This window comes from the organism of the source record quoted next, unplaced genomic scaffold, assembly GCF_019419815.1.
Source record: "Pyrus x bretschneideri cultivar Hongxiangsu unplaced genomic scaffold, Pyrus_bretschneideri_v1 Contig64, whole genome shotgun sequence".
Lineage (NCBI taxonomy): Eukaryota > Viridiplantae > Streptophyta > Magnoliopsida > Rosales > Rosaceae > Pyrus > Pyrus x bretschneideri.
Genome location: NW_025999803.1, coordinates 1,668,591 through 1,688,892, shown reverse-complemented (window position 1 = coordinate 1,688,892; position 20,302 = coordinate 1,668,591). Strand labels below are relative to the sequence as shown.

The 20,302-nt window shown below is 36.4% G+C and overlaps 1 protein-coding gene and 1 pseudogene across 1 annotated transcript; one reads left to right on the top strand and one right to left on the bottom strand.

The window, feature by feature from the left end:
- Positions 1-363: 363 nt before the first annotated feature.
- Positions 364-10,050, bottom strand: LOC103940284 (presequence protease 1, chloroplastic/mitochondrial). Its single transcript, XM_048573177.1, is given in 20 exon segments — positions 364-722; positions 1,030-1,101; positions 1,365-1,405; positions 1,407-1,546; positions 1,625-1,787; positions 1,863-2,127; positions 2,288-2,385; positions 2,477-2,560; positions 3,457-3,646; positions 4,745-4,872; positions 4,978-5,196; positions 5,272-5,436; positions 5,556-6,076; positions 6,610-6,700; positions 7,845-7,928; positions 8,591-8,661; positions 8,825-8,957; positions 9,056-9,230; positions 9,447-9,630; positions 9,736-10,050. Coding segments are annotated over 20 exon segments (3,249 nt in total). The 5' UTR covers positions 10,019-10,050; the 3' UTR covers positions 364-580.
- Positions 10,051-19,049: 8,999 nt separating this feature from the next.
- LOC125472115 lies at positions 19,050-20,015 on the top strand (annotated as a pseudogene).
- Positions 20,016-20,302: the final 287 nt, after the last annotated feature.

Sequence of the window (20,302 nt, the reverse complement as noted above, 5' to 3'; positions counted from 1 at the left end):
TTATATTTAAAAAGAAAATATAATTTTGCTGATTGCACAATAAAATTTTTAAAGTGCCAGTAACAATTTCTAAAAAAATAATTAAAAAAATCTTTTATTTTGAATAAAAAAAATTTGAAGAAGAAAATTGAGGATAAATGGGGCAGCGGGAAAGATGGGCCACACCGTTTCCCTCCTCTTAACGTTGAGTAATGTATAATATCGCTTGTAACAAATTGAAGTGAAAAAAAAAAAAAACAAAAGGCATGGCCATATTGAAAGACATCAAATGTCAGTGTTTTGATATATTGAAATTTTGGTAGTGTGAACCAAGAATCAGTTACCACCAAATTGCAAGATGAGCACCTGTCATGGTAAAAGGGGTCAAAAGAATTGGCTGCCACTGTTTAAAGATAATACCAAATTGCAGCATCTGACATGGTAAGTACACTTTTCATGCTCCAAAATTTCTTTTCTAATCTGCTATGACTGTATGTATTGCTTTGTGTGTAATAAAACGAAGAAACACATTCGGCGTCCCTTGCTGTAGAATTGGAAATAGCGTTACAGAAAGATCGATATCCGGAGCATTTTATAGGACTTAGAGGGCTTTCTTTACTTGAAAGAAGTTGTTTCGCTCCCTTTGTGCAGAATCAATGTCATCTGGAGATGCCACTGCAACCACAACCCCTTTGTCTTTGACCGCGTCGATTGCATTTGCAAATTCCTTGAAGTCCTTCAAGCTGTGGGATAAACGACGAGTTAAATCTTGTACTAGGTAAAACATTAACAGGCATGGCCTTATGTTCTCGTACCAGAATCTAAATATGAAAATAAAATACTCTGATTAGGTATGATAAAACTAGCATCATGAGAGCTACCTATTGCCGAAAAATAAAAAGGAACAGTTTAGTTTATCACGATGACAACGATGGAATAACAAAAATGGTTCTCCTAAACAGTTTTTCTGCCGTCGTAGTGTTATATCCTTGGCATGCCTTACGACTTGAATAACAAGTTCAATCATCAACCAATGAACAGCATCTTTACCTTGTTGACAGTATCTCTGCTCGTCTGATTTGCCTTTCTTCTTCTGTGATTCCCAACAAGTATCGCAACAAACTGCAGGAGAAAAAAAGAGGAAACAGGTGAGGACAAAAGATTTAAGTCTTCTGGAAACAAGAAGTAAATTCAGAACCAATCCGAGACCGCCAACAAACTATTCTGGCAGGTTGTGTGTGTAAAACTAGATGTGGAGGCGTACACATTATTGTTTCAAGCAACAATCATTAAAAGGTAAAAATATATCCTGTTCTCTTCTGGTTCACAGCGGTCCTCACATATATCTCCACTTTCCAACAAGCCAAAAGGTGATGTTAACATACCTACTATAACCTTTGGCATCAGGAAGCTGGTACGAATCAACAGTCTCCGATTGTCCCAATGATAGACTTGGTAAGAGTCTCTTCATCCATTTCTAATTGTCGAAGAAAATCCCCAGTCCCATCATATACACCAAGTGTCTTTAACAAGTTGGGGTCACGATAAGATAAGAAAGAGAATACTCCTACATAAAATTTCACAAATTTAGTTCCTAACACAAGCAATTAAAACTCCATGAGAACAGTTTAACAAGAATTTTTACCTGAGTGACTATCAAAGTCACAAAACCCTCCGTATGCTCCACCACTAACTCTTACACGATCCCACAACCATGTAGTACTAATGTATTTGGAGATAACATGTGCACTCCCACTCAGCTGATAACCAGTGTCATAAATGTTACCAGCTTTTCCAACATAATTAACCTGTACAAGGTAATAGCTTAGAATAATTGCTCCACAAAACATTCAAAAAGGACCATGACAAAAAAGTATTCTCACCTGAGTAGGTATTACAATGGCTTCATTTGCTAAAGGTAGTCGAGCATTCCAAGTAGCAGTAGCAACAGGAGAGCTATTAGGCAGCAAATCAAGAAATTTGCTCACAAACTTCTCAGAGCTGGTAAGATTCTTCCCTTCAGCAGTCATATTCACTATGCAACCTTGCCTAGAAAGTAGGGATTTGCGGATCTCCTCAAGAGACGAAGAAATGCCATCCCAATCTTGATCAACTTTTTCTTCAAGAGCTTGAAGAAACTCCAAGTAACTAAGTAGACAGAAGATATGAATTGCATTGTATCAGAAAGTATGTTGGTTGCACTAAGTTTCCCTATTCAATATTGTATTTAAAGTACACTTCACAGAGGAAACGTAGGACATGCACAATTAGCACAAATGAACAATCACTTATAAATTCCCGGTCCAACCTGACACCACCCATTTGTTCAGAAATCCACCCCGCAGTATTTAGTTTTGCATCCATCCTTGCAGCAGCAATTCCATGACCACTACCTCTCAATCGGTTCTGAAAACGACATAACAGAAATATTACACTTTGATAATTAATGTCAAGGATCAGTTCAGATTAACCTTTTCAAATACAGTTTATTATATACCTCCATTCTAGCTTTGCTTTGAGAGACAAACTGCTTAAACCGCTGCTGGTCTGTAAACTGGACTTCTTGAAGAACACAGCTGAACTGAAATAACATGAATTACATCAAACCTTGATTAAATTTGCAGCAAATATTAAGCACCAGACTACAAAACTAATCTAGAGGTAAAATAACAATTATACAGTCCGTGACTCGGTAATGGCACCGCGATTACAAATATTCCGCCATGCAAAAGGGAAAAAAAAGAAGGAAAAGTATGAAATTGATCATTTAGTATATGTATACAATCCTTATAAAGAAAGGATAACTAAATCGTAAACAATTTTTTCTTCTAAATTAAGAAAAAAGCCTAAAATTTTATCTGTTTGACTAATGAACAATGGAATTTTGCATAGGAATAGGATACATTTCAAATGAAAGCATGGTATCTAGAATGGAAACAAGAGATTTAATCTATAGAATTTACATCTACTAAGATAAAACTTAAGAAAAAGCAAAGATTCTCCTTCGCTTTTTTTTGGGTCAATGGCCTCAAGTAAGGAAATCCTTTGTTTTTTCTTCTGAAATAGTTTTCTAATGTTTCAGATAAAGGAGTTTTGTCTAATTGTTGGTTTCTCATTTACGCGTTTTACACTTGGCTTGTGCTACGTGGACTCCTTGCATATCTCCTTTTGTAATTTGTTTCTCATTTGAGTACAGTAACTGATCCTATCTAGAAAGAAAAAAAATAGGGAGAATCTTATTAAAGAACCAAAAATTGTTCTTCTAAGTTATTGTTCAAGTGAGGTACTACATCTAAGTGATAAGCATTTCACAATTTGACAGATTATGGTCAACTCAAGCCTCAAGGTAAACTTCATGAAAAGTCATGAAGTTAAAAGCAATAAATACATGAAGCCCATCACATATTAATTATTCTTTAAGTAATGAACAGGAATGTCTTATTGGCCAACTCTAAAAAGAAAAGGAACAAAGTATACCAAGTGAAATAGGTCATCAGCACGTCCTGTCATGGCTTTTCCTCGAACAATTATATGGCTACAAGGCTCCTCCTTGCCCTGTACAGATGATGTCATTGGATAAACTGATATTCCTCCAGTTTTCCTTCCAATCAACTGATTAAGTTGCACAAAACTTAAGTCTTTTGTGCCCATCTCTAACAGTGATTGGCTGTCAAAGAAGATCATGATACCATCAGGAATACAATCTAATTTCCTTAACTTACCCCAGAATATAACATTCTTTAAGTAAGCAACTTGTAAAGCTCAACTGGCTATGGTTACACTATTAATGTCAGTAAAGAAGCAGTTTAGTGGGGTGTGAATAATTTTCATAAAGCAACGTTGCTGCTGCTGCAACACTACGACTGCTATCCATGCTTTGCCACTAAATAGTTATGCATTATTGTCTTTCCTTTCGTAAATACAATTTGTCACCGTGATTAGGGGCATGAGCATGAGTGTTGTATTCAAAAGTCACAGGGTAGTCCACGAAAACATGTAGTCTTGTGTGTTTACTTTATCAATAAATAATAAATGTATACTTCGATATAAGGGTATGCTGGCATGCACAATAACCACAGTAAGTAAAAGAAAGTACTCATTCTATAATTTTGCATAATTCCTATGCATTTGAATGTGAAACCTTCTTGTGTCTCCAAAAGTGTGTCAAGAATGGGAGAACTGTGTTCCTAACCATTCAACATGCAAGTTATCACCATTGCTCATGTGCTATACAAAATTCAGTGTGGCCTTTAAGACCAACACGAGTCCGAGAGTTGACTACAGATTTTCTTCACTGAAAGACTAATAGAACAACAGGAGTCAATGAGAAAGGGCATGGAACCAGTCTGACTTGTTGACCAATTAAGGGAAGTTGTTGGGATTGGAGATCAAGCTCAGACTTCTTTTTCTTAGTCAGCGATGGCCAATTAAATCTAAACAATGGTTCTGACTAAGAGGAAAGAGATACCAGATTGATTAGCCATTGTGCGCTTTACCTTTGATAACAGAGATGCTATAGTTGGTTTTATTTTGCTTCTAGAGGGGAGAGTTTCAAAAATTAAAACTTTTGGATAAAATTTTTATATCTCCAAATTTAAATATTGGGAGGACCAGTTAGTCCATGCTCGAAATCCCATGGAAAATTAGCCAAACTCTACTTTTGAGGTTTTTCAGACGTAAACCTTTGTTTCAAGAAAAGTTTGCATCATGTTATGTCAAACCAAAGCAATGAAGACATTAGAGCAAATCACTGGAAACATCTTACCAAAAAAGAGGTACCAAAGGAAGAAGCTCTTGCTTTAGTGAACTCATATTGAACACAACTTCAGTGTACAGGACATCATTTGTGAAGAGGTCATGCTGCAGAACTTTCACACCATTGATATCCCCAACCTACATTTAACAGATATGTGCTTTGTTATCCATTTCTTCCAAAGGAACTTGCCCAAAAGGAAATTCTCAGAAACTTAAACACAAGAAATTTAATTTGATGGTAACCTCTGTGGGGACACAAGTAGGTTCCTTTGGAATGTCTTGCAGAGAGAGACTTGGAACACTTCTCAAAGCTTCCGGAGGGTCAGGAGTTTCCTGCCTCAGTTGCAGCTCGTGTGTAGCACGAGCTAGCTCAGCAAGATCTTCTTCTGTCATACCTGATTTAACTTTCTGCAAGATTTCTTTCTCAGCCTCTTCATCACGAGAAGCTTTCTCTGGATCAGGCTGGCAAGGAAGTTGCTTGTTAGGAGTAATAAACAGGGAAGAAAAGTCTTGGGAAATATATATATAATTCATTACCTGCATTTCTACCACAACTCTATGGGGATTGTTCAAAATAAATTTCTCTATTAAGGGAGAGAAAACAGCCTTCGAGCCTTCAGCTTCTATTCTGGCTTTCAGTGCCAGTAAAGGTTTCTCGTACTTTAATGGCTCAAATGGATCCATATCATATATCCATTTACCCTTTAAAAAGAAAAACTTATATTAGTCTCTGATCAAGAATAAATGGCCAAAAAAGATGCCAGACACTTTATTGAGAAAAAGATAAGGAAAAAACTAAACTCAAGATGGATATATCTTACCATAGATCGGAGCATTAGTGACAAACCACGAGGAAATGATCCTGTGTTGTTTTCCCTCAGAGAGAACTCAATTGTATTCATGGATGCTTCTACAGCTTCTGTATCAAAACCTTCCTCTGCTAACTTTTTAAGTGTACTCATGACTACTTCTTCTACCTTTTGAATGTCACCTTCCGAAACGCCCTTCAACCCAATACTAAATTGGGGTTGTAGGAGCTCATCTTCAACTCCACCACCAACTATGGCCTCTCCCAAGCCACTCTCCAGCAATATTTTCCTCAATGGAGAAGCAGGCGTTCCCAACATAAGATGATCCAGAAACCCAAGCGTAAGTTCAGTCTCCAAGTCTAGGGGATTCTCAGCGAGCAACCAATTGAGGCATACCATGTTTTTCTTCCTTAAGTCACCACCTTTACCAGCAGGATATTTCCCAGAAATCCGAATTGGTTTGGAAAATAGTTTTTGTGGTTGAATTCTTGATTCATTTGGAGATGAACTTGCGTCAAACATATCTAGGTACTCTGTGAAAGGGAGACAGAGGGATGAGATGCTAGAGATATATTCCACTATAAAACTTAAATATCATTCATAAAAAATTCTAGGCCATCAAACTGAAAAAGCAATGACAAAAAAATGAAAACCTAAGTGATTCATGGCTTTTTGCAACTGATATCTATTCTGTTGTCTTAGATTAGTAACTATATTTTAGTTCTTGAACGCAAATTGGTTAAAAAACTGAAATAAAGGAAAATCCTGTTGACATGCAGGTTTGGTAACCTTGATACAGAAAAGTAAAAACCATAAATTGCACACTACTATAAGAAATGATAATAGTAACAAGACCCACTAGAGTAACCGGCACATAATTTTCATGGTTTCAGTGGCTAGATTAGAATCCTCGACAGTTTCTTTATAAAACTATAGCTTCTCATCAATCTTATATGGGAGTACTCACTCAATCTTTTATGGGAAAATGCAGAATTAGTCATACCTTATAATCTAGTTAGCAAACCAAAGTAATTCAATGCATGTATAAGGAGATCCGATTTAATACCACTCAAAATGCGCAGGCGTTCCATTGGATCATCATCTCCATAAAACCAGATCCTGGCATTGCTGGGATGGTAATATTTACGGTGGAACTCCTGTATGTTTGCGAATTTAAATTAAATATTATTTAAGAAAAACGTAAAATATAATCAATATATGCAAATTCAAACACGAGAATCAGAAAACTTGGCAGGAATATGGTCACACTCAGATGAATATGCATATGAGACAGAGACCACAGAAAAAAGAAGGGAACAGTCACAGCGTTGCTATTCAGAATATCAAATATCAAAGCTACTAATAACCCTATTAGAAATCACCAAGGCATGGGTGAGGCGTCCGAGGGATAGCCCAGCCTGGGTGTGAATTTTTTAATATATACACTGAGCGTGCACATATATTACATTAAAAAAAAAAGATTATTAATCAATAATCACCCTGAGCACACACATATATTATAAATACATATACACACACATATATACATATATTATATTTTATATATATATATATATATATAAAATAGAGGATGAAAAGCACAATGAGCACACATATAACAAAGAACGTAGACAGCACACACATCCATTATATAAAAAAATAAAAATCAGAAGAAAAAAAAAAGGCAGAGAGATGATAGTGTAAGGAAGAGGTACGAGGCAGTTAAAACCCTACCTAAAATTTGGGTTTGGGAGTAAAAAAAAATTCCCCTAAGGCGCACCTAGGCAGCTCCAGCAGCACCTTTCGCTGCCTTCTGCCCACTCCCTCAAAACAGAGGCGGCAACCCTCAAGCCCAGCCTCACAGGGAGCCTAGGCGCGCCCTGAGGCGAGCCTTTTAAAACATTGTGCGTGACAGACAAAAAAGCTCTCTCAAACAACAAAATTCTTTTGTCCACAACCCTTATGCAATAAAATTGTAAATACTATCATTCTACAATAAATGACATTGGAATGCATACTTTAAATGGTTCCAAACTTCTTATGGTTGGTCAGCTGAATACACTGAGGACAACATGCTGAAATTTTCCAGAGCATTTCTTAAAAATTGCACAGAATGTGCTACTATAACAGGAATGATGTGCCAAATTGTAAATTCTACAAAAGAATTAAGATTCTAAGCCTATAAATAAAAAATTTAAGAAATATATACTACGACCACAACACACGTAAACAGTTACATTTAAGTTTAATATAGTATTCTGAAAGAATAGAAAAATATTCTTCTTGGTGAACACAACAAACCTTGAACTCGTCAAATGTCAGTTTAGGAATAACGGTTGGATCACCTCCACTGTCAACACCATAGGTATTGTCTGGAAAAAGAGCCTGTAGCAAATGTACATGACACAATTACAAATGGAAACAAGATGTATCCTATCAAAGTACTTTAGTCGTTCACAAAAGCTAAGTGCCATTAAATGTTCAAGTCCTATAATCATCCATGATAACATACGACTCTATTGTAACATGTGAATAACATGGACGGCTGTGTAAGTGTGTATACCCCAGAACAAATGGTCCTTAATGAACTCCCGCATTCATAACTCCAATTAGTAACAACATGGTGAGTGCAATGGTAAATAAATTTGGAGCCAGAAAATATGTTCCATTGTATTGAGCAGATAACAACATAGAATTGAATACTGATAATGTTAAATGATTTGTCTGATTTATAAAACATTTAGCTCAAACTGATGTGATCAAACTACAGCCCGCCACAAATTTTCCCCAACAAGTTACCACAGTTGGCCCCAATTAAACCCTCTGCAATAAGTGATTCAAACAACAACATAACTGGATCAAGTACATAAATTCAAGTAAATGTTCACATTGTGATGGTACCATTAAACCCTCTACAATATGATTTGTACCATTGGGCTGCACAAATCATTCAGACTCCCTGGGAAGGAATAGAATCAAAGATGGCTGAAGCTACAGTTATGCCAAACTATTAAAACAGTTGGGCAGAATAAGAAAAGAAAACTTACCTGTTGAGCAGTCCGACCAAGTATATTATCGGGCTGGGAATAGACCCCTTTCATCTCATTAAAAACAACTCCTGAAATTAACCACAGAAATCATTTAAGAAGAAATAAAAGTAGCTCAATACTTGGAAGTCAATGGAATTTATAACCATGAAACATCAATTTCTTTTCAAAGGTAATGCAATTCTAAAAAAACACCAGAGAACTAGGCATCTCTATAAAGTACTAATAGGCAACCTTTATAAGATATATCTTCAGAAGGATCATTGAGCTCGTAATGCCAACCCTCCTGTTGGAAAGTCCGGAAGTCCTCCACACATTTAGGAAAGAAGACGGCATCCAGATATACATCGACAAGGTTATAGAAATCCTGATACAAAATGACGTGTTTTAGTACAGCATCCAGTGTAGATATAACACATATCACAGTGTATATCCTTTCTGTTCCAATTCTCGACACGTTTTTACCTTTGTATTTGTGGAAGCAACTGGGTAGCAAGTCCTATCCGGATATGTGAATGCATTCAGAAACGTATTCAAGCTCCCTTTCAACAATTCAACAAATGGTTCTTTCAAAGGGTACTTTCTTGATCCACACAGCACACTGTGTTCGAGAATGTGAGGGATCCCAGTGGAATCATTCCTGCATCAAGAATTAGATAAACAAGAGTAAATATCTTGATCGACAACAAAAAAAAGGGGCATTTGCAATCACTTCAAGCTACTTGATTTACATGACAATTCTTCATTCTTTGGTAGTAAACCAATCAAACACATAATGGGCAGAAAAATAATGTCGTAATTCGAAAAAGCTAAAGCCCCACTACATAAGGGAGACAAATTTATCAAGATTACTCACGGAGGTGTCCGAAAAACAATGCCGAAAACCTTATTCTCGTCATCGTTGGACACCGAAATGACTTGGGCACCGGTCTTTTTGTGCCTGAAAAGCAAAGCTTTGGATTTACACTCCCCAATGAACTCCTCAGAGACCTTCTCGAACCCGAGCTTTTCCACGACTTCATCTTGCACCCCAGAAAACTCTACACGCACACACACAAAAAAAAAAAAAAAAAAAAAAACCCAAATTAAATCACAAAATTACAAAACGGGTATTGGGTAGCTAGGGGTTTGACATGGAAATGCACCTGAAGGGGACTGAGTGAAGGGGGTGGCGACTGCACGCGGTGAGAGGGAGGAGAAGTTTCTAGCGACGTTGGGGGCAGAGGAGGGGAATAATCTGCTGGCGCGGCGGAGCAGGGAGCGTCTGCGGGGGTTGAGAATCGGACGGTGGCGGTGGTTTCTTACAGCAGAAGCCGTGGAAGAAGATGAGCGAGATGAGGGGAGGGCGAGGCGATGGGAAGAGCGGAAGGAGAAGAAGAGGCGGTTGCTGGAGGCGAGAGAAGAGCGAAGCAGGGTTGCTCCCTCCATAATTTTTGTGGTGTCGTCGCTTCTGCTCTGATAAGAGAGATAGAGTGACAAAATTGGGGTTTTAATGGCGTTTTGTTTTTTTAGATTGAGAGGGAAATAAAAAAATATCTGAAGGTTAACGTATTGGAGTTGGGGGATTGGATGGGTGGTATGGGGAGCGCCAACGTTCTTTTTCTTCTTCCTCTTCTTCTATTTTCCATTTTTCTTGCTTAGAAAGTTGAAACTAATTTTTTTATCTTTTTATTTTTTGCTTGCTTAGGGTCGAAAGTTTTCTCTGTTTGATTCTTGGGTTTTTTGTTTGTTTCAATCACATCTCATTAGTTGATCGTTTGTCTGTTGTGGATATTTAATTATGGTTTTCGCTATAAAACTTATGATCTTTGACAAAGAATTTGATCTCATCATTATGCAATCACTCATTAAATCATGACTCTGGGTTTTTCTACAAGGGAAGTGATTTTCATACTCCATTTATACTTTCTCACACACCTTTCTTTATTTATAATCATCAAATTGAATAAATCAAACAGAATCATCGGCTAGGATTAAACAAAAGTGTTTAATTCTACAATCCTTTCATATTAGGCCCATATAAATATTATACGCATACCTAACATAAACAAAGTAAACACAACATAAAAAGGCAAAGCAAATAGAGGGAATATAACCAATACATTCAGGGAGGCTCACATAAACTTAGGCTCAATAGAAGCAAAAAAACAACACAAAATAAAGCCCTCATCTCCTTCATTGGAGAGTTGTCTACAGCCGCCATCAAAACCGCTACATTGGCTGTTGACGAAAGGAAACAACTCGAATTTGGGTAACACCCTAACCTTTATGTTGGAAATAAGTAACAACATTTGCAAGCATATTTCAAGTTAGGGGACAAAAAAGTAGTGGTGGGGATTCTTACAACTTTTGAATGTCACATGCATCGCATCCTGACCACATAAATACCTTGAACACATTCTTTCTTTTACCCAACTGATTTCATCCTCATCATGGTAGACTTGTGTATAAATATGTTTTTCACATATAATTGCAATAACTATTAACCCTCGTAAAAAATTAGACTTCTCAAATAGCTAAAATAATTGAGAACACAAACATGTCCAAGTTCCCACATGAAGCTAAGGGCTTTAACTGCGAAGTTCCACGGGTGGTACAACATGGAACCTTCTCCACTTCCGGGGTTGCGAAAGGCAAATCCTACGTCATCGTTTAGCTCTGTGGACTCGGAGATGCTAGTTGAAAAGTATAGATTAGGTTCGCGAAGACTCGACTATGAGACGGGCGCCGCCGAGTATTGGAACCACAAGCTAATGAATTCATAAAGAGCTTGTGGACCTCAATGGTGAAGCCAACGAAGCACTCTACCATGCAAGTAAGCAGAAAACGAAGGCTGACACGTTTGGAGAAAGGATCACATTCCTAAATTTTGAATTGTTCCAAAAGCGTCGGGCCCATATTGAGTCGTATGAGCGTTCTCAAGAGGGAGAGGCCGAAATAGAGGAGGAATGCAACAAAGGCTTTGAGGATTCTTGTCGACTAGTGAAGGAAAAGGAACTGCGTCAACCATAATGGGATTATATGACATTGTATTGTTGTGCAAAGTATTAGCTAAGTACTTTATGATAATAAACATGCTTACTATGTATCCTTGTTATATGCACATAACATGTACATACCATGCACACAAAATGCCCATTAAACACACATAATATGCATATTATATACACATAATATGCTATGTGCAAGAAATGCACACCTTATGTATGCAACCTACACGATGTATGCACACATCGAGAAAAATTTGTAAAATTTATGTAATTGAACTTAAATACAAATTGGAACATACCAGTATTGTACCATGTCAAAAATCAAATTTTTTCCACACATTATTGTAAACCCAGTCGGCATTAGCATGTTGGCCTTGGGATTCTCTTCAAGGCTAGTCGCCAAGGGATGAGACTTACCCCATTATTTTTGGGTTTCATATCTTCGAAAATGCATCATCCTCAAATTAGTGAAAACCCAAACAATACAGTGTAAATTGGATAGCAAATTTTGCCTTTCATGAGTTGTTTCTAAATGGATTGGTTGGCAAACTAGTTAGCAAATTCACGAGACAAGGTAGATGCGGTGTAGATGTGGTGTACATGACCCTCATGTCTTGTCTTAACCTACTTGAGGTGTGCATTGCATTCAATATGTGTAAGATGTGATTTTTCCTCATGTCAACTCATAAATTTCCCAATTACAAAAGTAGTGGGGTTTAATTAATGTTTTGTTTGGGTACTTAATTTGACCCAAAAGGGTTTTGGAAAATGTTAATTTTTCCAATTCCAAATCATATGTTTTCAGTATTCAAGACGCAACATGCAGTGTGCATATCATGACCATTGGAGATCATTCAGTGTGCTTAGTGTGTGCATAGTATGTGGATATAGTACGCATGCGTTATGCATATAATGGGCATGCATTGTGTACGGAGGGCGGTATGGTTTTGGGTGGTTTTGTTTTTGAATTATTACGTACATAAGAAGTTAACTTTTTGTCATGGGAAGTTGCACCATTTGAATGACCATTTTGTGATGGGAAGTTGACCAGTTTGAATGACCCTTATTCTCCATCTATTTAAGTTGTCTTATGGGTTTATGTTTCATTACAAAACCACAAGTTCAATTTACATCCTCCAAAAAAAATCCAAAGTTGAAAATGATGAAGAAAGGTCGCACCACCTCTGTTTTTTATGATGTTCTTCTCAAAATTCTCATCATCGTTGCTTCCTGCTCATTAAGGGATCTTTTTTTTCAATGAAGATGGTCTCAAAGAAGTTTAAGGAAATAGCCAAAGACCCTTGCATCTACCAACACATCAATATTACAAACTTTGAGACCGTCAACTTGCTTAGATCATGGGGCATGTCTAACAAAGTCTCAACCTTCATCAATCGTTGCTTCCAGTGCTGCAATCCCGAGGCTTTTTACATGGTGAGGATGCGATACTTCTTCTAAAACAACAAGGAAGAAGCCAGAATTCAGCGACTTAAGAGTGCAATCTCAAAGGGCCATCAAGTGGCAACGTATATGTACGCTGCGATCTTGGTGTGCCACATGTGGGATTCCAAGCACAAAGAGCTCAAACTTCTCTATTCTCTTAACCGTCACAACTCGGGATGGTTGAGTGTAATGGAATGCTGAGAGAGGTTTTAGTTGTTTTTTTCGGGTTTTTGGGTGCATAGAGAAGTAAGCGCTTGAATCCTAAAACTGCACCACGACAACGCTGCCATCAAACCTTGCAACGATTGTGGAAGTCTACAGGGTCCGGTGTCGCCTAAATTAGATTAACCGAAATTAACGCAATTAAGTTCAAATTTGCAAGTATACGAATCATGAAGTAGTATAGTAGGCAATCATAAGATTGTTCCAATTAAGATTGATATAATTATAATTATCTAACTTAAAATTAAAGTGCACTTGAATTGGAATTGAAAGATTGATGATTTGAGAAAGAACTTTGAAATTGTGAATGTAAATAAAAAATCAAATGAGATCCAGAAAGTGACGAGAACAACAAAGAAATCAAATGTAAATCAATTGCAAAAAACACTAGAGCATTTGATTCACCATAACCAATCCAACTCAATTCCAACAGTTTATTATTAATGAGTAATCATCCAAAATGACAGTTTAGTTCCTTTAATTCATATAGTATCTACGACATCTAGATTATTAAGTATACTCATATGTGCTAACAATCTATGGCATCTAGATTACTAAACACATATGAATACATTAACGATTTGGGAACTAACTAAGTGACCACATGAAACCTAGTGTATGACATCTACATCAAGAAAGGTTTTTTAGCCAAAATGGTCCCTGAGATTTGCATAACTCCTTACTTTGGTCCCTGAGATTTAAAATCAATAGAAGTGGTCCCTAAGATTGTCCATCATTAATCATTTTGATCATTCCATGAAAAATCTCCATTAATAAGAATAAAATGACAAAAATACCCTCAATTTTTTGTCAAATCATTTTGGCCTATTGTTTGCTAAATTGAGGGTATTTTTGTCATTTTGATCTTTATTTAACATAATTTTTCGAGGAAGGACCAAAATGATTGATGGTGGATAATCTCAGGGACCACTTCTATTGATTTCAAATCTCAGGGACCAAAGTGAGGAGTTATGCAAATCTTAGGAATCATTTTGGCTAAAAAGCTCATCAAGAAATTCATGGTACCATTTGCAAGATGCTAAAACCGAATTAACAATATGACATTTACATTAACTCGCATCACATACACTCAACTCAACCTAAAGTGGTGGCCAATCACCAAGATTAAAATCAAGCTCATAAGTACAGCAAAATGATATTCAAAGTGAATGAAAATTCATGAATAATTAAACTGAGAAATTAAGATTCATAATTAGGCTACATCGTAGGCCCAGTGCAAAGAAATTAGTTCCAACAAAAGTATATTGAATCCATAAAAATTAAGAAGAAAAACTAGTTTAGAAAAAATAAAATAAAATAAAAAAAGCCTTGAAAATTCCTTTTGCTTTGTAGCACTACTTGCCGTACCCTTCTTTTTTCTCTTTAATTCTCAGTTTGCTTCTCCATTTCCCTTTCTTGAATAATCCATAATCATTAGCCATTATTGATATCTTAATACCAAATCGAAACTCCCAGCCGTTCCTTTTTGTTCTTTGTCTTTCCCCTTATTTTACCTTTCTTTCCTTCCCCGTAACCGACGAATACTTAATGTCGATTTATTGCTGATAGTAAAGGAAGAGATGACAATTGAATTCCTTGATAGCCATTTGTCATTTATGAGAAATTTTTCCACAATCCGAGGCTCATTAGTTGACCTAGAGTTTCACCTATAATGACTTGACACTTGTAAACATTTTTTACAGAACATATCGTTTAAGAATTGAAAAATAAAACATATTGGGCTTTGGGTCCCACTAGTCTCTTCTTCCCCTCTCCCTTCTTCAGGAAAGTCCTTTTCATCACTACAGCACTGGCCTTCTCTCTTCACTCTCCATCGCCGTCTCTATGCACAACGACAACCAAGCAATCTCTGACCAAAGCGTCACCACCACCTACATCTGAACATCCACTACTGCCACCACCAAGATCACCCACTCAATGTTGATGTTCTCCACCCAACAACCACATCATGCCCACCACTATGAACACCCACCCGAAACTCTAGTCTTTAACACCCAACTAAAATATGAATTTGTTACCATCTTCTTCTACAGTCTGTCCAAACTGAAATATGATTTTAAAAGAGATGGCATAATTTTGAAATTAATTGTTGAGTTATAATTTTGAATAATGTAAATGCAAAAATCTTGGATGTTTTCGTCGGAGATTGCTTGGTTGCCAGTGTGCATGGAGATGGCAAAGGGAGAGGAAGAGAGAAGGTTGGCCGGTGTTGAATTCATAAAAAGCCTTTCAGTTTCCCAAAGAAGGGAGATAGGAAGGAGTGGGTACAAACCCCAATATGTTGTTGTTGTTATTATTATTATTATTATTATTATTTTTTTTTTTTTTTTTTTTTTTTTTTTTTTTATCTTTAAACGGTTGGTTGGTGTTAAAATGTGTATAGGTGTCATTTCAAGGTTGGTGGAACTCCAGATTAGCTAATGAGCCTAAAACCTGGAAAAATTTCTCGTCAATTACACACCTTCATTTATTTCTCAATGAAGAAATACATACTCTAGTGCCTTTTGGGTTTACTTGTTGTTGATTGCTCCTTAGAAATTAATAAGATAACAGCAATTTTGCTTTTTTTTTATTTTTTTTTTCTCTTTTATGCAGTTGAAATGATAAGAGCAACCCTTTGAAAGCATTGTAGCCACATGTTCTTCAATATTTCTCATCCTGCATCCAATTCTCATTGAAATCAATTAGCACATGGTGGTCTTCGATTTTAATATTTCGAATACACAAATGGTTAAATACTTATAGCACTATATAAAGGAAATGGATCTTTTTCAGATTCCTTCCTCCTAATCCACTAAGTCCGGGGATCCGGGCCATTGAAATTTGATCCAACGGCTAAAGTTATTATAACTTTTAAAGTGGGCCCTATTTGTAGCCGTTGAATCAAATTTCAACGGCACGGATCTTTGGACTTGATGGATTAGGAGAAGGGGATCCAGAGAGGATCCTTTTCCCTAGATAAATGGCCATTTAAAATAAGTACCAGATTCACTTGACTAGCTTTAAAGATCAAAGAGTTGTGATATATTTCTCCATCGTGTTATTTTAGCCATAAAAATACAAATGACATGTAATTCTTTACATTTAAATCCAATATATCACAAGTAAATGTAATTTTTGGGATAAAATAAGTATATAATTTGTGCTCACCGCACATTAATTCAGGTTTTGTATCCACCTTTTGTCCATAATTCCTACAACCACAATAATAGTACAACAATCACAACAACTTCATACAAATGATATTGTAACCTTATGCCTCTGGTAAGGGTCCTATCCTATTTGGGAATGCAAAGTTATGTCATGTAATTTATGGCTACATCAAGTTAGATTTCAACGTGGAGGAATTTCGACAACATCTCGGTATAGTTCTTCAAATGGACGACATAGATATGAAATACCTATGTGCCACCCAAAGAACGTACAAATTTGACACCGAAATCGCCACAACCATAAACTACGGGCCATAACTGTGCATTCCCAAACTGTCCAAATAATGGGACAATTCAAGAATCAATTGGACCACAATCATGCTTTCGCATCCATGCGCGAAATCCAACTAATCCTTGAACGAGAAACTAAGTTTTACTAAAAAAAAAAAAAAACAAGTACGAAGTTAATTACAATTAACTCCGTACATCAAAACACATATTTGTACGTCACATACAAATTTAACAACATAATATAAACATAACAACATAATTTCAACATAATTTAATTAATGATATATTTTTTAAAAATAAAACGAAGAAAATACCTTCCAAATCATTCTCCGCCAATCGCTAATCACACACAATATCCCTATAGACAACGAATTTCATGGCATTAGTATGAATTTACATTAACACTTTTACCCTAACCACAAAAAAAAAAAAAAAAAAACGCTTACCAGACACACCAAGATAGCTCGATCAACCTAGAGAAGAAGATGGAGGAAGTATTAGATGATGAAATAGAGAGAAAATGAAAGTGACGGATGCCGGATTGAAGAAAAACGAAGGGGGAAGAGGTGCAGAGGCGGATTTTGCGGTTTTACTGCAGTTTCTGCCTCAGCTGCTGAAACCACATTATAAAGACAACTTTTGCATGAATCATTTTGCGCGACGAATATGGTGTTCGTTGCGCAAAGTATATTTGCGCCACTAAGGTATATTTGTCTCGCAAGTCTAAATATTTTTTTATTTTTTTTGTTTTCTTTATAATTAATTAATGTAAATAGCTTGCGTGACGAATACTTTGTTTGTTGCGCAACATGCATATTTTAATTTTTTTTTCATTTTTTTCCGTTTTCTTTTTAACTAATGTAAATTTTTATTTTAATCTAAATAAAAAAACTCAAACCTAATTAAACATTACCAAAATAATTAATAAAACTAATTTATTAACCTAAATACATATTATAAATAATTTAAATATTAATAGTCATCCATATAACATAAATTTATTAATTAAAGTACAATATAACGTCCAAATAAATCTTATTTCATAAATAATAATAAAAAAAGCGAATAAACTTCAATCCTCCTCCTTCAGGGTATCAGCAGGGGCATCGGGAACTCCCCCACGCTCTGCATCCCGCTACACATCGAACTTCCACTACCGGAAATGCATCTTGAAAAGGTCATCCAGATACTTCTGTTGCTTCTCATTAGTTTCATCAACATCCCAATGAACCTATATTAATGGCAATAAAATAAATCAATATTTAAAAAATACTACTTTTTAACAAAAATAATTATACATTCTTTAATACAAACTTATCGATAACTCCCCCATCATGGACTTCTTCAACTCCTCAGGCATCATTTTTCAAGACTCAAACTCAATAGAACATTGGTTCCGCACCAAACCCCCAATATCAAACCTAAGTTCAGCGTATGCATCAACCCTACTTTTGTCTTCAAAGTAAGGTACTCACTTACAATGACACTTCTTTGTTTGCAACACACATTTCCTCATTTCTTTTTCTACCACAAAATTTGGAAGTGATACACTAATTCAACAATAAATTTCTCTTTTAACTTTTCCTTCACAAGAGTCTTTTCCCTCGCAACTTTTCGTTGAAGTAGGAACCAAATCGGCCATCGCCTTTGAAAACTAGGGTTATGAAATTGTGTTTATATAGAACCCGTAACACTTTGAACGACGAACCACTTGGTCGTGCAAATGCGCACTAAATGGGAGCAGTTAAAGGGCATCTGATCGTTTTTAGCGAAACTTTGCGTGACGAATATGTGGAAATATTCATCATGCAAACATTTGGTGGAAAAAAAAAATTTCCCGCTTTTTATTGTGTGACCAACACACGTGTTCGTTGCGCGAAGTATTCTTACGCGATGAATATTTTTGTCGCATAAAGTGTTTTTTTGTTTTTTTTTTTTAATTATTTTTGGTATCCTGCTATTTTTGCGTGACTAATCTATATTTTCGTCGCGCAAGTGCCACTTACGTGACAAAATTTGTTTCGTCGTGCAAAATCTCGTTGCAAGCAGTTTTTTCTACTAATCACCAACTGCAACTACCTTGCCCCATCGTGGCACACATTAAGGGAATGATATTAATACTACATCATAATTAAAGGTTGTGGGTAAAATTAGGTTTTAATACGTAAAATGGTATATTTGACAAATGTATGGCCTCATTGAAGCCAAAATATGCATGATGCAAATCGTCGAATGATCACCAACTGGATCGTTAATAGAATCTAAAAGGGGTCATGTAGAATCCACCAAGTCCACCCACCAACATATTTCAAACTATCTCCACAACCACAAGAAAGAAAAATGTCTGCAATCTCTATACTTGTGTTAATTGTTCTCTTCTCTTTCGTAACGTTGAGCATGAACGATGAAGTAGCGTATGATTTCTTCCCCCTCATGAGAATATACAAAAATGGTACAATTGAGCGTTTTATGGGTAAACAAAAGGTTCCTTCATCACTCGATCCCAAAAGTGGCGTGCAATCGAAAGACATGATCTCACATAAGGAAAACATATTTGTGAGGCTTTTACCTCCCCAATTCCACCACCAATTCAAAGCACAAGGTCCTTTTTCTTGTTTACTTTCATGGAGGCGGCTTTTGTGTTGAAATCGCCTTTTCTCCACTTTACCACAACCACATCAATTCCTTAGTTGCCATGGCCAATGTGGTTGTTGTCTCTGTTGAATATAAGCTTGCCCTAAAGCACCCTTTGCCTATTGCTTACGAAGATTCATGGACTGCTCTCAAATGGGTTGCTTCATATTTTGATGGAAAACACTTCGAAGAGTGGCTGAAGAGATGCAGATCCAATGCGTGTGTTTTTCTCTGGCGACAGCGCTAGGTGTAACATAGCACACCACATGGCTTTTAAAGTGGGCGCAGAGGGCTTGCCCAGGCTCAAGCTCAATGGGATAGTTTTGGTGCATCCATTTTTATGAGGGACAAAACTTACTCGGGCAAAGTTAAAAATGCTACCAATTTTAAGACTATATATGGCCAGTTTGTTGCGGTTTATGTACCCATTAAGTAGTGGAATTGATGATCTATTTTTCAACCTAGGTTAAGGATCCGAAACTGAGGAACTTGGGGTGTCAGAAGGTGCTGGTTTTTGTTATTGAGAAAGATGTATTGTATGATAGCGGAGATGCGTTGTATGATAGGGGAATGAATTATAGTATGGCATTGAGGATGAGTGTGTTGAATATAGTTGATTCTGCCACGTCATCATTGAAGTGTAATGTTGCTGAGTCATCAAAGATTAGTTAGAAGGTTGTTAGAGTTGGTTAAAAGTCTGGTATGTTAGTTGTATTGGTTAGCGTATGAACTAAGTCTATCTCTAGCTCTATATAACTCAGAAATGAGTTAGTTTGTAATTCATTTAAGTTTATCAATAGTAAAAGATTGTATTCCTTTCTTTGATCTTCTTTCTTTTTCCTTAAAACTTTTGTTGCAACTATTCATTTTCTGCAATTCGCATACTCTGTTATCATGGTATCATCACCGACGGTCTTGATCCTATGTGTTGTTACTTCCGCTGTGCTATCTTGAATGGT